This window comes from Athene noctua, chromosome 5, assembly GCF_965140245.1.
Source record: "Athene noctua chromosome 5, bAthNoc1.hap1.1, whole genome shotgun sequence".
Classification (NCBI taxonomy): domain Eukaryota; kingdom Metazoa; phylum Chordata; class Aves; order Strigiformes; family Strigidae; genus Athene; species Athene noctua.
In genome coordinates, this window is record NC_134041.1 from 67,087,798 (window position 1) to 67,105,280 (window position 17,483).

Below are 17,483 nucleotides of genomic sequence, written 5' to 3' on the forward strand. Positions count from 1 at the left end.
GGCGAAGCGGGCTACCGGGGGGGTGGCACCGTGTCTGGGGGGGTTTCCTCGTCGGGAGGGGGGTCCCGGCGGCGGGGGGCGGCTCTCCCGCTGCGGGGGGGCCGGGGGCGGCCGGGCGGGGCGGGCGGCGCTTGGTCCCTGCGCGGCTTTTAACGCGCGTTGCTGCGCTCCCCAGGGCGAGCCGGCCGCGGGAGGGCACCGGCACCGGGGCTTGGGGGGTCCCCGCGTCCCCGGGCCCATGGCGGGGCGGCGGGAGGCGGCGCTGCCCGCCTGCTTCGCGGGGCTGGGCGCGGGCAGTCCGCGGCCGCGGCAGAAGCGCGGGGGGATGTTCTGCAGCGTGGAAGACGCCTTCGACAACAAGACGCTGGACTTCGCCTCCCTCGGCGCCCCCGGCCCCGCGACCCCCGGCCCCGCCGCCCCCCCGGCAGAGCCGCCGCCCGGCTGCCCGCAGGTAAAGCCGGAGCCCCCCGAGGGCGAGCGGCGCCCCGGCCGAGACCCCGCCGGGAGGGCGGGGGGGGCCGGGAACGGGCCGGCGGAGCGAGGGGGCGGCGGGCGGGGGAGCCCAAATCCGGGGACACAAGTCTCGCCGGCCCCCAGGACCCCCCCGGACCCTCGGCCCCAGCCCGCGGCGGCGGGACCGATCCGGGCGGCTCCGCTCCGCTCCCCCGGGGCGGCTTTGTCTGCAGCGCCGGGAGCGCGGCCCCGGGCGGCGCGGGGCGGGGGGCGCGCACGCACGACGTGCAGACACACACACACACACACACACACACACACACACGGACAGACACACGGACCCACGGGCGCAGCGCGGCGGGGAGATGTCGCACCAGGGCAAGAAGAGCGTCCCCCGCACCACGGTGAGGGGCTTCCCCTGGGGGGCGCGGGGAGAAGGGGACCCCCCCTCCCGGGGCTGCGGGATCCCCCGGGGCTGCGGGACCCCCCCCGGATTTGTGGGACCCCTCACCTTGGGCTGCGGGGCCCCCCCAGGGCTGCGGGATCCCCCCACCCGGGGCCGGTCCCTCCCCGGGGTCGGTGACTGGGCGGGTCGGTGCCCGCCGGGGCGTTGCTGGGGTCACGCTGCCGGCGGGGACGGGGGTCCCGCAGCCCCCCCCCGCCCCGAACCGCCCGGCTGCGGCGGACAAAGGCGGGCGCGACCCTCACCGCGGCTGCGGGGCTGCCCCGCCGCCTCCCCAACTTTGCTTCGGGCGCTCCGGCGGAGAACGTGTGTCAGAAACGGGTTTTTTTCGCGGAATGGGCTCGGCGGAGGGGGGCGGGGGGGGGAAGCATCTGTCTGCGTTGTTCCCCCCCCTGCCCGGCCTCTGCCCCCCCGGGCCGGGCGGGAGCGGGTCCCTTCTCCCGGCGCCGGCATCTCTCGAGGGCCCCGCGCGGTTTTGTTTGTCGGTCGGGTCGTGTGTGTCCCCCCGTCCCCCCCCGCGGTGTGCTGCCTCAGGGCTGAGCTCCCCTGAAAAACATCCCGGTGGCGGCGTGAGCCGGTGCTGAGCTGCGTTCCCGGGCTGCGGGGGGAGAGCTGGGGGGCTGAGGATGGGGATGGGGTGAGGATGAGGAAGGGGATGGGGTGAGGAAGGGGCCGTAGGCCTCCCCCATGGGGCACCCAACACAGAAGCTTCTTTTGATTGGTTTTACGGGACAAGGGAAAACAATAAAGGTGCAGTAAAAGCCCGGATAGTTTTAAAAACACGGTGCAATTCTTTAATTTTTTTGAATATGCCAGCGGTGCTCTTTAAAACAAGAGCCCCGGCTGTGTTCCAGGCTGTTCAGCATCAGCACACGTTGCTGTAAGTCATCTCCACGTGCTCCTGCATCCCTCGGTGGTGGTTGTGCTCAGGCCGTGCTCTTTGTCTCGCCCCTTCTAGCCTTGGCGATCACTTTTCTCACAACACCGGCGAGCAGGAGAGGAAGGAAGGCTCTTAAATGAGGCTGCAGTCCCACTTTTACAGAAATGCCACTGCTCTCTAATTTTTCTGGTTAAAGGCTCTGCAAATCTGGCACCTGAACCAGTGTCGTGCTTTGAAGTGAGGAAAGTCCTTGACTGTGAAAACAAACAAACGTCAATAAATTACCGGGTTAAGAAGCTGCGCTTCCAGGTCTCTGTAAGCGGAGCTGCTGGAGGCGGCAGGTACCTGGCCGAGCTGCCGGACGTTTCCAGACCTAAAGCTGCTGAGAAGTTCCCTCAGTCTCTGAACGGGCTCTGAAGGAGCCCCGGGGGTGCCCGGGGGGGCAGGTCGGCAGTGGCAGAGGCTCCCCTGGGCCGGCTGTCCCCGCGCTGGCACCGGAGCCGCCGGGCCTGGCTGCGCCGCCTCGACACCCCGGGCTGGTGCTGCCCTTCCCAGGGCACCTGCCCTCCCCACAGGGCACCTGCCCTCCTCTCCCCCAACAACTTTATGTGGTTTCCTTGGCAAAATACCGTTGGGGCTTTGGATAGTCACTCGACTTGTACGATTGAAGGGAAAAATGTTGAGTCCTGGGCTTAATGAAAGCTCAGAATGAGTGAGGCAGCATCTAAAAAGTGGGGTTTTTTTCTCTTAGAGTGACCGGCTTTTAATCAAAGGAGGAAAAATTGTCAACGATGATCAGTCATTTTATGCAGACATATATGTGGAAGACGGTTTAATAAAGTAAGTTAAAAATTTATATTTGATAATGTAATTTCCAAGCATGATACAGTGCCATGTGATTTGAACAAGGTTCCTTTCTGTCATTTTTCCCCTGGAACTATGTTCCCTTTTTGAAAAACAAGCTCTTTTAGAATAGTGTCAGCAGGAACTACATCAGTAGGGTGGAACCAGTTAAGTGTGACAAAGGCACGTGAGCGCGGTCCCTGGGTGACGGGGCCCAAGGCTGCTATCGGGTGTCAGAGCCGGGGGTGGGGTGGGGTGGGTGCTGGCGGGGTGTCACACCCCGGCCCCGCTCCCGCAGCCGACCGAGCCCGAGGCCTGGCCCCTGGGAGCACTCGCCCCCGCTGCGAGGGGCCAGTCTGAGGTTCGGGGTTGGACTGGGTGATCTTCAGGGTCTTTTCCAACCTGGATGATTCTGTGGGTCTGAGGCCTGGGCAGTGCCCGTGGCTACGTGCCCGCGAGTTGGTTTTGCATCTTCACTGAAAAGTTGTTGCTAACGGACAGGATCGTTTAATACCATTTGATATCATTTTCAGACAAATTGGAGAAAACCTGCTTGTTCCCAGTGGTGTAAAGACCATCGATGCCTACAGCCAGCTGGTGGTGCCGGGGGGGATAGACGTCCACACCAGGCTGCGGGTGCCCGTCCTGGGGATGAGCTCTGCTGACGGCTTCTACCAGGGCACCAGGGCAGCCCTGGCCGGAGGCACCACCATGATCAGTAAGAGGGAGCAGCATCCCAACAGGCCTCTCAGTAACACCTTGTTTAGCAAAATACACTGAGCCCAGTATCATTGCAGAGATTATTTACCCTCATAGCAGGGGAATGTTAATTCCTGCTGTAGAAATCAAAGCATTACAAAGCTAATCAAAATGCATTATCGACCTTTCGGAACCTCCTTGCGTTGCTACACACAAATATGAAAAACATAGACCGGTGCCTGCTTCACCTCGTAAGAATAAAATAGAAGAACACTTTAAACACCTTTTAATATGTTTTCAATAGCTTCCAAGTGTGTTTTTCCAAGAGTTTTTCAGCTCTATGAGCATGGGTTCCGTTTGTGTGTTAATGTAGAATAATTTTGATTTCTGTTTTGTCCTTGTTCTGGTCCCAAGGCCCCCACTGCAGCTCGTGACTGAAGGACCAGGCTCAGCAAGTCCTGGCGTAGCTCTGTACCGACCTCGCAGCCGGTAGCGCGGGGGGGGGACAGAGACGAGAGAGGTGCAGTACCTGGTGGGCTGTGGGTGGCCACTCCTGGAAAATGCCCAGGGGAGCCGTGCACAAGTGTGCAAGGACACGTGTTGCTCACCAGCCACTCTGAGAGGCTGGGCTGTGGGGAAAAAAGGCGTAAAACCAGCCGTAACGTGGAGTTTGTTTGTTCCATTTGTTTCACTTTACCTGGGAAATTTATTACCCTTCATCTTCCATCAATGCTATAAAAAAGAACGAGTATTAAAACGCCTTCTTGTCACAGCAGCAAAGCCTTGCCCAAGGCGCTGGTGGCTGCTGCAGCCCCGGGGGTTCCTGCAGCCCCTTTCCGTCGCGTGCTGACGCTCTGCAGTGTTTCCCCAGTTGACCACGTCTGCCCGGACGCTGGGACCAGTCTCCTGGCTGCCTACGAGCAGTGGCGCGGGGCCGCCGACGGCCAGGCCTGCTGCGATTACTCGCTGCACGTCGACATCCCGCGCTGGCACGAAAGCCTGAAGGAGGAGCTGGAAGCCCTGGTGAAGGACAAGGGTGAGGACAGAAAGAGCCATAATCGGGCGAAAAACCACCCGCATCGTACTTATTGCAGCAGATAAGGAAGGCTCCAGGGGGTTGGCTCTGTAGTTTGTGCTGCTCGGCCTGGGAGGGGTGTGGGCAGGGGGTTGGCACCAGCCTCACACCGTAACGGCTCGGTCTCGGTCGTGGGCTCTTGCCTTTGGGCAGTGTAGAGTCACGAAATCGATTGGGGCAACCTGGGCTGGCGGAAGGTGGCCCTGCCCAGGGCAGGAGGGTGGGACTAGACTATTTTTAAGGCCCCTTCCAACCCAAACCAGTCTGTGATTCTGTGATTTAAATAAAAATGTTCAAGACAGGGCTTACAGAATGAAACTAAGCTTTAGGCTTTCCACAGAGATTTCATTCATGCCTATAAATTTCTGCACACCCTGGAGCATCCGCTGGACACGGCTTACTGGAAAGCAGGTCATGCGGCAGGAATTCATGCATTTCATTAATAACTTATTTCCATGTTTGGAACTACATTTTGCTTTCAGATATGCTAATGCAGAGCTAAGTGACTTCGGTGTAATTTGCAGTCTTGCAAGCAAGGGCTTAATTGGTCAATTAACATAGAAATTTGCAGTGAATTTCCTATTAAAATGCAGAGTGGCTGAAGTAATGTAGCTATTCCAAGCTTATACTGGCTGGTTTTCATCTGTGTGTTCCCATGAAATACAGTTTATTTGTAATTTGATCGTAGTTTGGGATTGGTTGTTGCCTCTATCCATATAAAATACAGCAGCAATTCTTCGGCTTTGACTCAGTGCTTCATGAATCATCTTTTATGTTAGAAATACAGTGTGCAAGGCTGTGTGCAAAGAACTGCTCATCTATTTCTCTGGCTAAATCGCCGTGCACTAAATAACAGTGCTCTAATATTAGAGAGTCTCATCTTGTGCTGTAATTTAGTCTTAGCACCAATATGCTAATTCAGAGACAGTTATCAGACTGGAGTTGGGGATAAACCGTAAACTGAAACCGGCCCTGGAGGGAAAACTCAGCTTGAGAGCAACACGTTTGATTCCATCCCTTCGGAACGGGTCAGGGAGAGTCAGAAATGAGAAATGGGCTGGGGGGGTCAGAGTTTGGTTCAGGTGTATTGTCTTCAATGACTCCTAGGTGTTGGGGTTCGGTTCTGGTGGGGGCAGTTCCCATTTCAGCCCTTAGCCTTGCTTTGCTTTCAGCCTGACCCTAACCCTAGCCTAACCGAAGCTAGCGCAGCCCCCCCCAATTCAAGGGCGCCCTGCTCAGGGTCCGGGCACCGAGTTCTCAGCTGGGACAATGAACACACGTGTCGCTCTGTTTTCTCAAGGTGTGAACTCCTTCCTGGTCTTCATGGCCTACAAAGACAAACTGCAGTGCTCCGATGCCCAGGTAACGCAGGGGGTGGCCGGTGAGAGTCCCACCGGCGCCGGGGCGCGAGCTGCGCTGTGTCTGATGTCGGGCCACCGCTGTCTCTTGGCAGATGTACGAGATATTCTGCATCCTTCGGGACCTGGGGGCCATTGCCCAGGTGCACGCTGAAAACGGAGACATCATCCATGAGGTAGGGGATTTCTGCTCCTTGAAGGGAAGGTTGGCCGGGGTGCGTGGGCTTAAGGCAAGGCCTGGCTTTGTCCGACAGGCCGAGGGGCCGGGCGGGGGGGAGCAGTGCCAGCCCCTCGCCCTCAGCGGGTGCCGGGAGGGGGGAGCGGTGGCACCCGGTTGCCCTGGGGAGAGGCCCAGCGAGCCCCTCGGTGCCTGCTGCCAGGGGCAGCGCCCGCTCCCTCCGCGCTGGAGCCCGGCGAGGGGGGTCGGACGGGGGGATGGACCCGGCGCTGCCCCGCGCCGCTCCCTCTGCCCCGGGCCCGCAGGGAACAGCCGGTGCTGCCAGCGTGGGCAGGCAGGAGGACGAGGATGGGGGGGTCCTGCTCAGATCAGCAGCATCCCCCCAGTTCCTCACGTGCTCTTGGGGGTTTTGTCACAGAGATCTTGACAAGGGCTGTTCAGCGGTTCCCAACAAGCATCTTCCGGGGGTTCTTAAAGGCTGACTGCCTGCCCCAAGTGACACCATATCCCATTGCTTGTCTTCTCCAGAGTCCTTGAGAAAATCAAGGGGTTTGCATCATAATGTACATTAGGTCACACAGGAGGGTCCTTGGTATTGCAGACTTCGCCATGTACAATGCTTTTCCTTGGTACCTTTAGAAAAGAAAACCCTGGATACGTACTGCAGGGTAGAGTTAGATTGCAGTTTCCTTTTAGCTCATGGTCATGCAAGTGTTCAGCCTGGTGTGGGAGGAGAGTTTAAAATGAAAGCAGGATCCCAAGCCCCCAGATGGGCTTATTTGAGCAAACAGGGTAGAGGCTAATTGCCACCTCCCCAGGATTTTATCTGAGAAGCCTTGTCTTCAGCTGGCTGTGAAACATAATGTGATCCCAAGCAGTTCAGTATCTTCAGAAGTAATTCTTTAAGCTGCCAGAGGATATCTGCAACAGGAATACAGAGAAACAAACATCCTCTAAGAGCAGGATCCTTTAAAGCCTGCGAGATCCGCTCCGTAGAGTGGAACAGTGTCCTTGCACCTAACGCCATTCCCTGATACAAAACACCAGAGAGGGGCCGGGGGGAGGTGTGTCCCAGAGATCTGCGCTCCAATGCAGCGTGAGCAGGCTGGGGGCAACCCAGGGTTCATTCCAGCTTCTGCCGCCCCGGGGCCCCCGCTGACCTTCACATCGCATCCAGCCCAAGTGCCAGCAGCAAGGGCTGTAAAATCCCCCAGACCCACAGCTGGGCTCGAAGGGGGAAGGTCTGAAGGTGCTGCTGGGACTCAGCAATTCCCAGGCCCCAGCACGAGGTGGGGCCCCCAGGAAGCAGCTGCAGCCGCCTGTGGCGTGTCACGGGTCGTATCCAGGGGCTGCCAGCACCCTCCGGTACTCCGGGAAGGTGTTTCTTGTCCCGTGTTCACACCACTGACAGCTCTCGCTCCTCTTGGTGTAGGAGCAGAAGAGGCTGCTGGAGCTCGGGATCGTGGGGCCGGAGGGGCACGTCCTCAGCCGCCCCGAGGAGGTAATGCCCCCGCCCTTGGCACAGCCGCCCCGGGGTGTCCCGGCCGTGCCCCGAGACCTCTCCTGCCCTGCGGTGTCCGCAGGTGGAAGCGGAGGCCGTGTACCGTGCCATTACCATCGCCAGACAAGCCAACTGCCCCTTGTACGTCACCAAGATCATGAGCAGAGGGGCCGCGGATATCTTGGCTCAAGCGAAGAGGAAAGGTAAAGCCTCGTTTTGTATTTGCACACTAATGGCACCTATTTAAATACGCCCAGGAATATCACTCTAGCTGCAAGGTTTAAGCTCTCGTTATCACCCAAGGTCTCTCACATTTTAAGGGTGCTAGAACTTGGTGTTGGTTTTTCTTCACAGAGCTAATTGCTCTGAGCTGGAAAGATTTGAGGAGATGTGCTCGAAACTTTGACACCCGAATCTCCGTAGATGCAGCTTAAAAAAAGGAAATAATTCATGTGCAATCATTTGTCATGAACTAAATGAAAAATGGATCTGGAGCAAGCTCCAAATTCAGACTGGGGGTAGAGTGGGAGGAGCTGGAAGCAGTCCTGGGGGGAGCAGGGGGGAAGGGTGCGCCCAGGGACGGGGCGGCCCGTGGCCACCTCTGCCCCCAGCCCGGAGACTCGGCCAGACTCTGATTTAGAGGGAGGCGGGATGGTTTGGAGATACGGCTCTCTGGTCCGAGGAGGAAATAGATGGGTTCAAAACTCGTTTTGACAGCATTTCCCGGTCGGATGAGATAATCTGAGGGATTAACATGAGTTTAAAAAGATGAAATACGGCAACACTGATGATAAGTGAAACTGTCTCCCCTCGTTAGCCGTGGGTTTTGTCAGCAGAGTGGGGAGAGACCTCTGCGCTGGGTAAGTGCTGGCTGCCCCGCAGGCGCGGTTGTGTTCGGAGAGCCCATCACCGCCAGCCTGGGCGCCGACGGCTCGCACTACTGGAGCAAAAACTGGGCGAAAGCTGCAGCCTTCGTCACGTCCCCCCCCATCAGCCCCGACCCCACCACGCCGGATCATCTCACCTCCCTCTTGTCCTGGTGAGTCCGCGGGTGCCCGGGCGGTGTTGGCGTCTCGCCCGCGGCTCCTCGAGTGCCGTTTGCAGTGACGGCATCGCCCGCAGAGCCGGGGCTGGTGGGGGGGTCGCAGCCCCTGGCTTGGCCCCCCCACGCCTTTCCCCGGTGGGTAATGGCCTCCCTGCTCCTGGGGCACCCCCTCTCCTCCCACAGCCGGAGTGTGGCAGCGCAGCGCAGGCTAGCATGCACCTCAGCCTTCCCCTTGAGGTAATTGGAGTAGGAAAAACAATCTGTCAAATGTTGCACTTCTCCATATCAAAAGAAAAAATTTTTGGGTGTGCTTTGATCAAGGAGCCAAGTGACTCCTTCAAAAAGAGTCTAAATTATGCTTTGATGAAGCCAGGTAATAGTTCCCAGATTTTCTGTGTAAAAATGAGGCTCACGCTGCCCAGGTCCTCCTCCAGAAGGGGCGGGGGGATGGCACTGGCACCCCCAGGACACCCCGGGCAGGAGGGACGGCGGCTGCTGCTCTGCGGCCCGGGAAAGCCGCCTTCAGCGCTGAAGCAGAGAGGTTTATCGGAAGCAACACTGGGTATTTGCAAGATTTTAAAACAGGTGAATCATAAGATTTTGGGGCCTGTCTCCGTGGGGGGTTGTTCCGACGTGCTGAGTTGTGCAGCAGCACCCCGGGGTGTCCCTGGAGCCGTGCGGGGACCAGGACCCTGTGCCCCAGTGTCTCCCCAGGCCGTGGGCACCCAGCCCGGCGCCGCTCAGCACGGCGCTGCATCAGCCGCAGGCTGCTGTGCGGGGAGCTGGAAAAATCCCGTCAGGGATCTCTGACATGGGGTAAGAGATGTGTATGGGTCCAGATAATTGTAAAAATACGGCATTCAGTATATACTTTAAAGTAAACATTCCTTAGGATTTCCTGAAATGTGATTTTTTTTTTTCCTAGAAGGATAAAGAGTTGTTAGCAGGAGTGTTTGATGTTAGTGTATCTTACATAGTACATTTAATATTTTCTTAAAAGAGGCAATAAAACACAGGACGGCTCAGCCTGGCACAGCTCTGACACCAGCCTGGAGACGTGTGCTGAGTCCCCTTCATGCCCTGCCTGCCAGCATGGATCCGGCCCCTTCCCCTGGAGGATAGGACAGACAGAACATTTGGGTGTAGCCAGGACCTTCTCTTATGTAACCTTTCTTTAGAAGAGACGTGCTTTAAAAGCAGCTTTGCTTGAAGAATCATCTCCTAAAATAATTTGAGGTTTGAAATGATGGAACAGAAGTTAAAGTATCACCTGGAGTAGTAGTAATGGCCAGTTTAGGAGACAATACGACTAGTGCTTCCGAGGCTGCTGTCTGCATCTCTTAGATGATTCCAGTGCTCAATTCCTGTATAAATTAGTAGGGTGAGGTGCCTCTATGTGCCTGTAAAATCGCCTTTTAGCTTGACTTCCATTGGCATTTGCAGACCATCAGTCTCCTGCCCTACAGTCTGTTGGTGACGCGGGGCACGGGAGCAGGGACCCCCCGGGCCCTTGGTGCCAGACGCAGTTCCCCGGCGCGGGCGGCTTTGTCCCGGGCAGGAGAGGTGCCGCCCGCGCCCTCGGGTGCCTCCTCTGACCTCCCGCCCTGTGCTTTGCCCAGCGGGGACCTGCAGGTGGCCGGCAGCGCTCACTGCACCTTCAGCACGGCGCAGAAGGCCGTGGGGAAGGACAACTTCACCCTCATCCCCGAGGGGACCAACGGCGTGGAGGAGCGGATGGCCATGGTCTGGGAGAAGTGTGTGGTAGGTGCGAGGTAACGCTGCGGCGCGGGAGCAGCGCTGGGTGGTGTCAGCATCCTGTTAATGCGAACGAGGCGGGAGGCATGGCACTGCCTAGAGTGCTCCTGCTTGCTAATGAGAGAAAATCTGACACTCAGATGCCTTCAAAGCGTCTTCAAAGGCTGCGGTGCGGCCGTCACCCGCCCCGCTCTCGCTCGCAGGCACAGAGAAAGTCTCTCCAACGTCTTTTCCTAAGGGGAAGACGTGACGTTCCTCTTCCCTGGTGCTTGCAGGAGGCCCGGGGAGGTGGATGGGGCCAGGGTCTCTCCCTCGGTGGCCGTGGCCGTGGCCATGCCTGCCGGCTGCCCGGCGCCCCAGTCCCCTCGGCAGGGAGGGTCCCCACGGCACCGCCGGGGCAGCGGGGCTCTGCAGTGAGTCCCCGGAGCGGGGCCGGCAGCCCACGGAGCAGACGGTCCCCGTGGGCACCTCCGGGAGCTTGGGAACCGAGCCGCCCTGAAGGCTCTTCTTAGGTAGGCTTTGTGCAAAGATAAACAGAATTTATCTTAAGATAACAAATAAAGATGATAAATAGCACTATCAAGGTTCACTTTTACACTCTTTCTTCATTGAAATATCCTGAACCATCTTTAGTGCCTGTGAGGTGCTTGTAGAGGGAGTTGGAGCCCACCAGTGAAAGAGACCTCAGATTTCAGAGTCCAGGGAAAAGGAAACCCATCTATTGTATTATTTAGCCCCCAGGGACAAGGCTCAGCCCCCCCATGTCTCCCTTTCCCCCATAATTGCAGCCCTGTCCGGGTGTGGATCCTCACACCACATGTTACGCAGTTGGATCCTGTGATTTTTTTTTTTTTTTTTTTTTTTCTCCTGGAGCCTTGTTCCTGGGGGGAGAGCGTGGGTCTGGCCACAGGGACTGAGCAGGACGCGGCTCCCGTGATGCTCCTTCCCTCCTCCTTCCAGGTCTCCGGGAAGATGGACGAGAACGATTTCGTAGCGGTGACCAGCACCAACGCTGCCAAGATCTTCAACTGCTACCCCAGGAAGGGGCGTGTCGCCGTGGGCGCCGACGCAGACTTGGTGGTGTGGAACCCCAAGGCTACAAAAATCATCTCAGCAAAAACCCACAATCTGGTAAAATATTTTTTAATTTTTTTCCTGAGCTGGTTTTAGAGTCTGAAGAGAACAGTAAAGCAATCTATTTCTTCAGATCAGAAAGATCAGCTCATTCAGCAAGGGAGGAGCTGCTTGTGTGCATGAAGGGATTAAGGACATTTGCTTTTAAAAATACAAGCAGATGCAAATATCTTTTGGTTACTGTTGAGGGCAGGGCTGTGACTGAGTTGGAGTGACTACTCCTCTGAGACAGTCTGCACCCAGAACAGAAAGTTTAAGATCAATGTATTTGCTGTGGACTAGAAAAATGTAAGTGCTGAACTTCCTTTAAATATTAAGCTGCTAATGCAGTTGGTGTGTCAGCATCCTCCCTGACGCGCCAGGCTGATCCTGCACGGGCCTCTCCACGGGGGCCACTCACATGAGAGAGGTTTGGGTGCATCTTGATGGCATTTTTAACTATGGTTTTCCACAGTTTTTGCTGTCCCCAAACTAGTTTCCAACATGAGCCTCAGACAGAAAGCTGCAGTTGAAAGGAGGGGAGGGTGAGGTAATTCTGCGTTTCCCACAAAACAGACCTGATGTTCCGTGCCTGTTTTGGTAGAAGACTTGTAGTGACTTGGAAGAAATGAGAAGATCTTCTGTCTGGAATGGAGAACTTAAGCTGGGCTCTTCTGGGCTTAGGGAGAATTAATTGTTTGTGTATAGCAAATGTCTAGTTTGCTCCAGGAGTCCTGGAGGTTTTCTGGGCACGTACTGAGAGTTTTGAGGATTTAGTTTCTCCATTCCAGTTTGCTTTAGTTCATCCAGTTAGAAAAACCTTTTTATTTGAAATATGGTTAGTTAAGTACAACTGATGGAGCATGAGGAGCAAATGTATAAAAAGGGGGGGGTGTGGTGTGGTGTATAGTTGTCTAGACTGTCCCCTTCTCCTTTAAATCTTACCGTGTTGAATATCTTGGTGTGTTGTTTCCAGAACGTGGAGTACAACATATTTGAAGGTACAGAGTGCCACGGGGTTCCTACCGTGGTCATAAGTCAGGGAAAAGTTGTTGTTGAAGATGGAAACCTGTGTGTCACCCAAGGGTCAGGCCGCTTCATCCCAAGGAAGACCTTCCCTGATTTTGTTTATAAAAGGATAAAGGCAAGAAACAGGGTAAGGAGAGCTTTATTTGCCATAATCCTCTGTTTTCCTTGCAATCTCTCTGCATTATTGCTTTGCAGTCACTGTTGTGGCAAGCCTGCTGATGGAATAGGCAGCAGAAACAAGAGTATTAACGTTATTTCTTTCTGGGCCTTGGAAATTTGTGATGTTGTCATGGACGTGCTTTGGTGTGAGGCCTGGCACATTAATCACTGATGCCTATTTTAGTGTTACAGCTAATAGTGCTAGGGTCATTAGTATTACTTGCCTATTATAAAGTTACAAAGCAAAAATAAGACTTCTAGCAGATCTGGCTTTGGTTTGTATTGAGGGAGGAGGGGGGAATTCCTCTCACACCTGCATTAGGCGAGTTTATGTGGTCGTATGACCCGCGTGTGCTCTGTGTGTGTCAGAGGGCAGTGGCTGGGGGGGTTGGTCCTTACTGGAAATACAGTGAGATAAATCCTTCAGCGTGCCAGCACGGCTCTGTCAGGAGACGGGAAGACACGGAAAGACAGAAAAAGCTTCTCAACAGCTCTGCCCTCCTCCCTCCCCTTTCCATGTGTTATTTTAGACAGTTCCATTATCCGTGGTAGATGAAGGTGGAGCAGGAATCATTAACCCCGAATTGCCTGCAGAGGCACCGGCGGCGCTGGCAGCTGCGGCAGGAGCCCCCGGCCCCTGGGGTGCCTCGGGGTGCCTGGGGGTGCCTCCTCGAGCGCTTCCAGAGTCAGGGCAGGATGGGGATGGGCCCTGGCACGTCAGGCTGTGGAAGCAGACACCCCGTGCCATACTTTTTGTCATAAAGGCTGGAGCTGGGTAAATGCGACCCTTGGCGCAGAGCAAGCTGAAGCCGCTGCCCTGGCGGGGCGGTGACGGGCACCAGCCCGGGCAGGGAGGGGTTTGTTTGCTCCGTTCTTGCGTTCGGTGCTTTGCAAACAACCCACAGCCTGCCCGTGCCAGCTCGCCAGCTTTGGTTTAACCAGAGCTTTCGACAAAAGTCGCGGTCAAAAAGAGCACAGGAAGACATCGAGTAGGGTGTTTTCTTCACAAGATCTGCAGCACGATGAAGACAAAGGTCATGTAAGAAAGAAATTTCTACAGACAGTGCTGTATGTGCCTTGATAACCTACCAGCGTGTGCCTTTTTAATTTGAAACCCAGCACTTTTCATCTTCAAAACATGTCCCTTCTGACCCTGCGGTTGTCAAAGGGCTGTCGCTGCCTCGCCTGGGAGGAGAAACAGCCTTAAGCAGATCCGTGCTGAAACACCAGTAATGACGTCGGTGGGGCTTTGGCTGCCCTGGCAGCCTGGGGCTGAGCTCGTCCTGCCCGTGACGGTCACAGCGGGTGACACTGGGGGGGCCATGTGGCCCTCGGGGGGGTCAGGGCCCCTCACACGAAGGACAAGTCATCACCCAGATGTTAGGCCTGGTTCTTGCTCGCCTTAGCTTAAAGCTGCGCTTTACCCCTCTGCTTCCCCCCTCGCAGCTGGCCGAGGTCCATGGCGTCCCCCGCGGGCTCTACGACGGACCCGTCCACGACGCCCTCGCCAGCGCCAAAGCCGTGGCCCCCGCCCCGGCGTCCCGGCTCATGCCCTGTGCGGGCAAAGCCCAGGCTCCGCCTGTCCGCAACCTCCACCAGTCGGGGTTCAGCTTGTCAGGTAGGGCCGCGGGTGCCCTGAAAGGTGGGGGGGCTGCGGGCAGCGGGGGGGCTGCTTTGTGTCATGAGCTTGTGTGAGCGGTCGGGCAAAGCCGGGGAATGGGAACGTGGGTTTTGCTCAGTAAAACACGATTCTCACGGTTGCAGCAGCTGCACAGAGAATGGTTTTTCTGTGTCAGTGCGCTGATGAACACATCCCGAAGCCTGGCGGGGTGTGAGTACAGGCTGCATGGAGGGTGGAGGCTGCAGTGATGGGGAGGAGGAGGGCGAGGCTGAAGGTGAGGGTGTCACTATGGCCCTGCCCGGGTCAGTGGGGACGCTGTGGTGGCTGCTGGGGGGCGTCGGGACTTCAGCCCCAGCTGCGTCCCCTGGGAGTCGAGAGTTGGAAGTGGTTGGGTTTGTAGAGATTTGCCAGATAACTGTTTTGAGGAACCAAAAAGATAATTTCTTCAGTCTTTCCATGTAAGCAGGCCGCGATTCAGCATTGCTTGGCTCAGCGTCCTGCAGAAACCCACCCGGCAGCTTTAGGGACCTTGGAAAGCCAGTGCTCTGCCGTAAAACGGCTTTTGTTGTTTTGTTCCCTTAGCTGGCTGAGATCAGATGGATCACATATTGTTTCATAAATTTTATTATATGGAACCTTTATTTACAGGAAAGCCACTTACAATGTTTTCCAGACAGAAGTAGTAAAAAAATAAAGACGCTCAGGCAAATGAAGCCGTGCCAACCTGCACCGCCCGTGCTGGTGTGTGCTGAAAGCACCAGGAGGTCCCGCCAAGGGACGGTGGCGTGGTGAGGGCAGCGGGGCCCCCCCCGGTGCCACCAGCGTGCCCCATGCCCCTCCTCTCCTGCAGGCTCGCAGGCGGACGACCACATCGCCAGACGCACGGCTCAGAAGATCATGGCCCCCCCGGGCGGGCGCTCCAACATCACCTCGCTGTCCTGACCGGGGGCCGGGGGCCACGCTCCCCGTCCCCGTGCCCCCCCGCCGCAGCCAGCGCCGCCCGCCAAGGGGACGCCGGGTCGCCCTCGAGCTCGGGATGAAGAGCGAGCGTTCGTCAGCTGCCCCAGCCCCTTCTCGTAGGTAGAAAATAGAGGAACCCCCCGCGAGGTAGCGCTCCCCTCCCGACTCTCCCAGCCTCTCTCCGCAGTAGCTGCTCGAAAGCCCCTTCCTTGCGCGGGCAGCGCCGCCCTCCCCCCGCAGCACGGCCTGCGCTGCCTGGGCCGAGGACTTTCGGCCCACAAACACGTCCGAATCCGCAGGGTTTTAACGCGGGGAGTCGCATCTGGTCTCGGCTCAGGGCTCAGGCCTGGCCCCGCTCTGGGTGCGGCCGTCACCGTCCCGGTGCCCGGCGCGGCGGCAGCGCGTCCGTCTGTCCCGGCCGGGGCTGGTGTCCCGGGCAGGGCCGCTGCGGACGTGCCGGTGGGCTGGAGCCCTTCTGTTAGCCCTGGTTTTTAAAGATTATTTATACAGTTTTTCAAGAGTCAAGTGTAAGTCTTAGAACCAATAACAAGGCTCACCTGAAGGCCACCTGCATATGACAGACTCTTTTGTAAAGGTTATTATAGCCCGTTTATTATATCTGAAGGGATGTACAGCAAAGGTGACCCTCTGCCACAAAGCTATGCATGTACCTCTAACGGAACGGCTCGCCATTCATTTTCTGTTCCTTGCTCTGAATAAAGTTTGTTGGAAATCATAAAACAGTAGAAGCATTTGATCCGTCTGAGTCAACTTCTGTGTTTTTTCCTTTCGGTGTTTATGCACGAGGGTTTGTACGCTCAGTTCATGGCCTGTGACTGTGCTGCCCTTTGTCAGGGCAGAGGGTCACCGTGAGCTCTGCAGGGACACTGCAGCATCCACCCCCCGCTGGCCCAGGCCCTGCCAGGGCTGCTCCATCCCCCCGGCATCCCACAGCCCCCCCAAAGCCTTCAGTTTGCGAAGCCACAACACCAGGGGGGTGGTCAGGTCCTTCCCGCTGAGCCCACACCGCTGCCCACGCCTGGAGGAGACGCTGCAGCGTGTCTGCGGGGTGCAGCTTTTCCTCGTGCTCTCGTTTCCAGCCCCGTCTGAAAGCGGGGAACAAGAAAGAGAACAAAAGAGGTGTGGAACCACGAGCACGCGTCTGCTCCGCAGGGGGAAGCTGAAATCACCATTCAGCAGCTCTGGATGCCATTAAATATGAATTAATTATTACCTGAATTCACAAATTTAAACCAGGAAGGGATTTATTTATATTTTTTTTGGTGGGGTTTTTTTGATTATCTGACCTGACCTACATCTCACAGCTTAACACAATGACCTGTAACAATTTCTACATCAAACATATGGGAATGCATTTGTTCGTTTAGTTTGTATTTAATTTCAAACGTTACTTAATTGCATTTGTTGGTTTTCTGGTTTTTGCTGCAATTGCACCACAACTATTGACCATGCATTTTTTTTTTCTTTCTAAGTAAGATTTTTAAAGTGATGGAAATGGAAGGTGCAAGAGGAATGGGAAAGACAGAAGTTCCAGTCTGCTGGCAGTGACCCCCAACCGCCCAGACAGCCACGGGGCCACAGGGATACCCCAGCACCCTGGTAGCACTTCGCAAGGGAAGTCCTGTGAGCTCACTCCTGGCAATGTCCCTCTTCCAGCAGTCGGGCTCGTTAGCGACAGGGGGGTGGGGACCCGGCAGGAGCCAGAGGCGCTGTCCCCTCGCCCAGCACCGCCCTGCAGAGGCGGTTTGGGCCCCTCCAGCCACCTCACAAGCCATGGGCCCAATCCCCGCTGCCCTTTCCCTGGGAAGGGAGGCTTTCCCTGGATTTCCTCCGTCAGGGAGCTGTCGCCACCGAGCCAGCGCTGCTGCACCATCGCCTCAGCCTCCGGAACGGGGCCGGGAGCATTTCTGCAGCAATCCCGGTGCCAGGAGATGCCGAGGAGGGTCTGGACAGAGCCAGGCACGTGCTAACGCAGCCAGAGACTCCGGGAAATGAAACCACCCGGGGCACAAACACCGTCTCTGCTTGGCCCTAATTTCTTTGGACAGCTTTCCCACAGGCTCCGCGTCAGGCACACGCCGGCCAAGGGCACCGGCGAGACGCTTTATGCCTGTGCCCGAGAGCCTGTGCCTGGCTCGGCGGCGGCTGCCGGCTCAGGGCTTGGAGGAGCCCCAAGTCCTGCCACGGGAGCGGGGATGAGCCTCTTATTTCCCAGTGGAACAGCAGCGCAAGTTAAAAGAACAGTAAAATGCAAAGTCAACAACCGCCCAGTCCAAACCAAGACAGCCTATGCAACACAGAATGTTGGTCCTAAAGGCATCACGCACTAC

At 56.8% G+C, this 17,483-nt stretch overlaps 1 protein-coding gene across 2 annotated transcripts; it reads left to right on the forward strand.

Moving 5' to 3' along the window:
* Nucleotides 1–152: 152 nt before the first annotated feature.
* DPYSL4 (dihydropyrimidinase like 4) lies at nucleotides 153–15,870 on the forward strand. Of its 2 annotated transcripts, none has more exons than XM_074908017.1 (14): nucleotides 153–451; nucleotides 2,548–2,636; nucleotides 3,173–3,357; nucleotides 4,210–4,374; nucleotides 5,714–5,775; nucleotides 5,867–5,947; nucleotides 7,382–7,450; nucleotides 7,533–7,653; nucleotides 8,333–8,489; nucleotides 10,115–10,256; nucleotides 11,211–11,381; nucleotides 12,340–12,519; nucleotides 13,998–14,169; nucleotides 15,023–15,870. In XM_074908017.1, exons 1-14 carry the CDS (start codon nucleotides 239–241, stop codon nucleotides 15,112–15,114), a joined length of 1,899 nt encoding a protein of 632 aa, XP_074764118.1. In that variant the 5' UTR covers nucleotides 153–238; the 3' UTR covers nucleotides 15,115–15,870. The 2 variants fall into 2 exon arrangements, with proteins under 2 accessions (XP_074764118.1, XP_074764119.1); XM_074908018.1 differs by lacking the exon at nucleotides 153–451 and adding an exon at nucleotides 549–857.
* Nucleotides 15,871–17,483: the final 1,613 nt, after the last annotated feature.